The 1,994-nt window shown below is 42.0% G+C and overlaps 1 protein-coding gene across 1 annotated transcript; it reads left to right on the top strand.

Moving 5' to 3' along the window:
- Nucleotides 1–681: 681 nt before the first annotated feature.
- Nucleotides 682–1,491, top strand: CCR75_002583 (uncharacterized protein; the record flags this gene model as incomplete). Its single annotated transcript, XM_067960680.1, has 1 exon — nt 682–1,491. One exon carries the CDS (start codon nt 682–684, stop codon nt 1,489–1,491), a length of 810 nt encoding a protein of 269 aa, XP_067823332.1.
- Nucleotides 1,492–1,994: the final 503 nt, after the last annotated feature.

The following is a 1,994-nucleotide window of genomic DNA, read 5'->3' on the forward strand; positions in this document are numbered from 1 at the left end:
AGGCCGCTCGCCAGTATATGTCACTTCTCCCGCTCTATGAATGACTTTCATTCATAGAGCGGTAGAAGTGACATATACTGGCGAGCGGCGTGTACATCGGCAACTGCGGCACGTTGACAGCCACCGAAAGAACATGAATTTAAACCCCGCAACTTGCTGAACGGCGAGCACTTGCCGCAGACTTGATCTTTGCGGGTAATGCAGTGGCAAAGAGCATCGGTCCAAACTAATCTCATTGTATAAATGCAATACTAAAAAGGATACTTCCTTGCACTGAGATTCGAGCCGTACAGTAATTAGCCATCTTTTTCCCGTGGGTACGGGATCTTTGCTAGTCAGAAGCGTCTTAAATTCTACAGTTGCTTTAATGCAAATATTTGAGCTACGATCAGATCGGAAGACCTTTTTTTCTCTATGATGTCGCAAAAACTCGTCCCGGATCAGCTATGTGTCGAAATTATGCACCTCAAGCCAGTAGCAGGAGCCTCTCCCTCTCGGATATTTATCCGTTTAAAGTCGCAACTCCGTGGCTCCGTGAACTCGAACTCGCTTCACTCTCACTTCACAGTTTTCCCACAACCACCAGGTACGATCTCCTCTTTGTGGATCATCTATGATGCACCTTCTCACAGCTGTGACGGTAATCATAGCGTCAAGACACCAAGATATCAAACGATTATAATGCTCAGTGCAGTGCTTTTTCTCGTGGCTGCGTGTGCCAAGACTTCGTTCGGCCACAGTGTGGTAGTGTCCACGCGTGACTTGAAGATCTATGCGTCGAACTCAAATGAGTACTCTACGATCCCAGAGGACTTCGATTCAAAGCGCAGACTTCGTGGAGCTGTCAACAATATCAACCGTATAAAAGAAAGAGATGCGGCTATTCTAAGTGAAATTCTCGGTTGGAATATTAATTCGAAGCTCAGCAAAAACTTTCAACGATGGAAAAAAATGAATCCTAGAGTGATGGAAAACGATCTTTTCAAAATTCCAGAAACCTATAAGAGACTGCTCGAGTTTACGAAAAGCCTCTCGAAGAAAGCGGCGACCAAACCTGTTTCTTTTGAAACGTTGAATCTGCTTGGTGTGCGTCCTCAGCAATTGAAAGAAAGGATCCCATCTAGGACAGCCTTAAAACGCAAAGGCAAGGTTGACCGCTACAAGAATTATCTAAATACTGCTTTTTATAACCCGGTACGGAGGAACAAGCCCCTTGATACGTCACGCCTCGATGATGGAAAATTTGAACAGGCTTTTCGAAAACTTTATAACGATAATGTTCTTGAACTTTTGAAGACTGCCTTTTTTAATATTGTCGATGTCGAGAAGCTGGCAGCTTTGGCTTCAGGACCTGTTTATAGACAAGCGCTAGAGGCAAATCCCAAGTACAAGGAAATGATGAGTTCGATACCGTTGGAAAGATGGCCAGAAAATTCCATTCTGAAAAAGCTTATTGCTATCCATGAGTTCTTTCTGAAAACCGACGATTAGTGTCATCAAGGCCTTGTTTCTAATTGACTTAATTACATTAAAATATAACTGCAATACTCCACGGTTGTCGCCTTTTGTTAATAATCCGTCGCGTGTCTTATTATCCTGCAAGTCATGAAAGTGTTGTTTCACCGATCTAAACGGCCTGATGTCCATATGAGACATCTGACAGTGTCGAAACTTCGAAGTTGTCGACCTCGCTGCAGTATTTGATCATATTTTTGTTATATTTCAGCTAAAGAATAGCTGCAGAGCGATAGGAAAAGGCAACCATAAACTTGCGGACTCGAATTGTAACGGGGTGTATTTTAACGGGGTGTATCGTTACATGAAATTAACACTAAAAAGTTGTTAATTAATATATTATCTAAAAGGTAGATAATATTTGGAGGATATTACTTTATGTAGTAACGTCCTGAATTCTTATCCATAAATAGGTATAAACCATCATGTCTAATTATTCCGCAGACTAATCAGCTGTAGAAGTAATCAAAGAGAGTTAC

Source organism: Bremia lactucae, linkage group LG8, assembly GCF_004359215.1.
Source record: "Bremia lactucae strain SF5 linkage group LG8, whole genome shotgun sequence".
NCBI classification, from domain to species: domain Eukaryota; phylum Oomycota; class Peronosporomycetes; order Peronosporales; family Peronosporaceae; genus Bremia; species Bremia lactucae.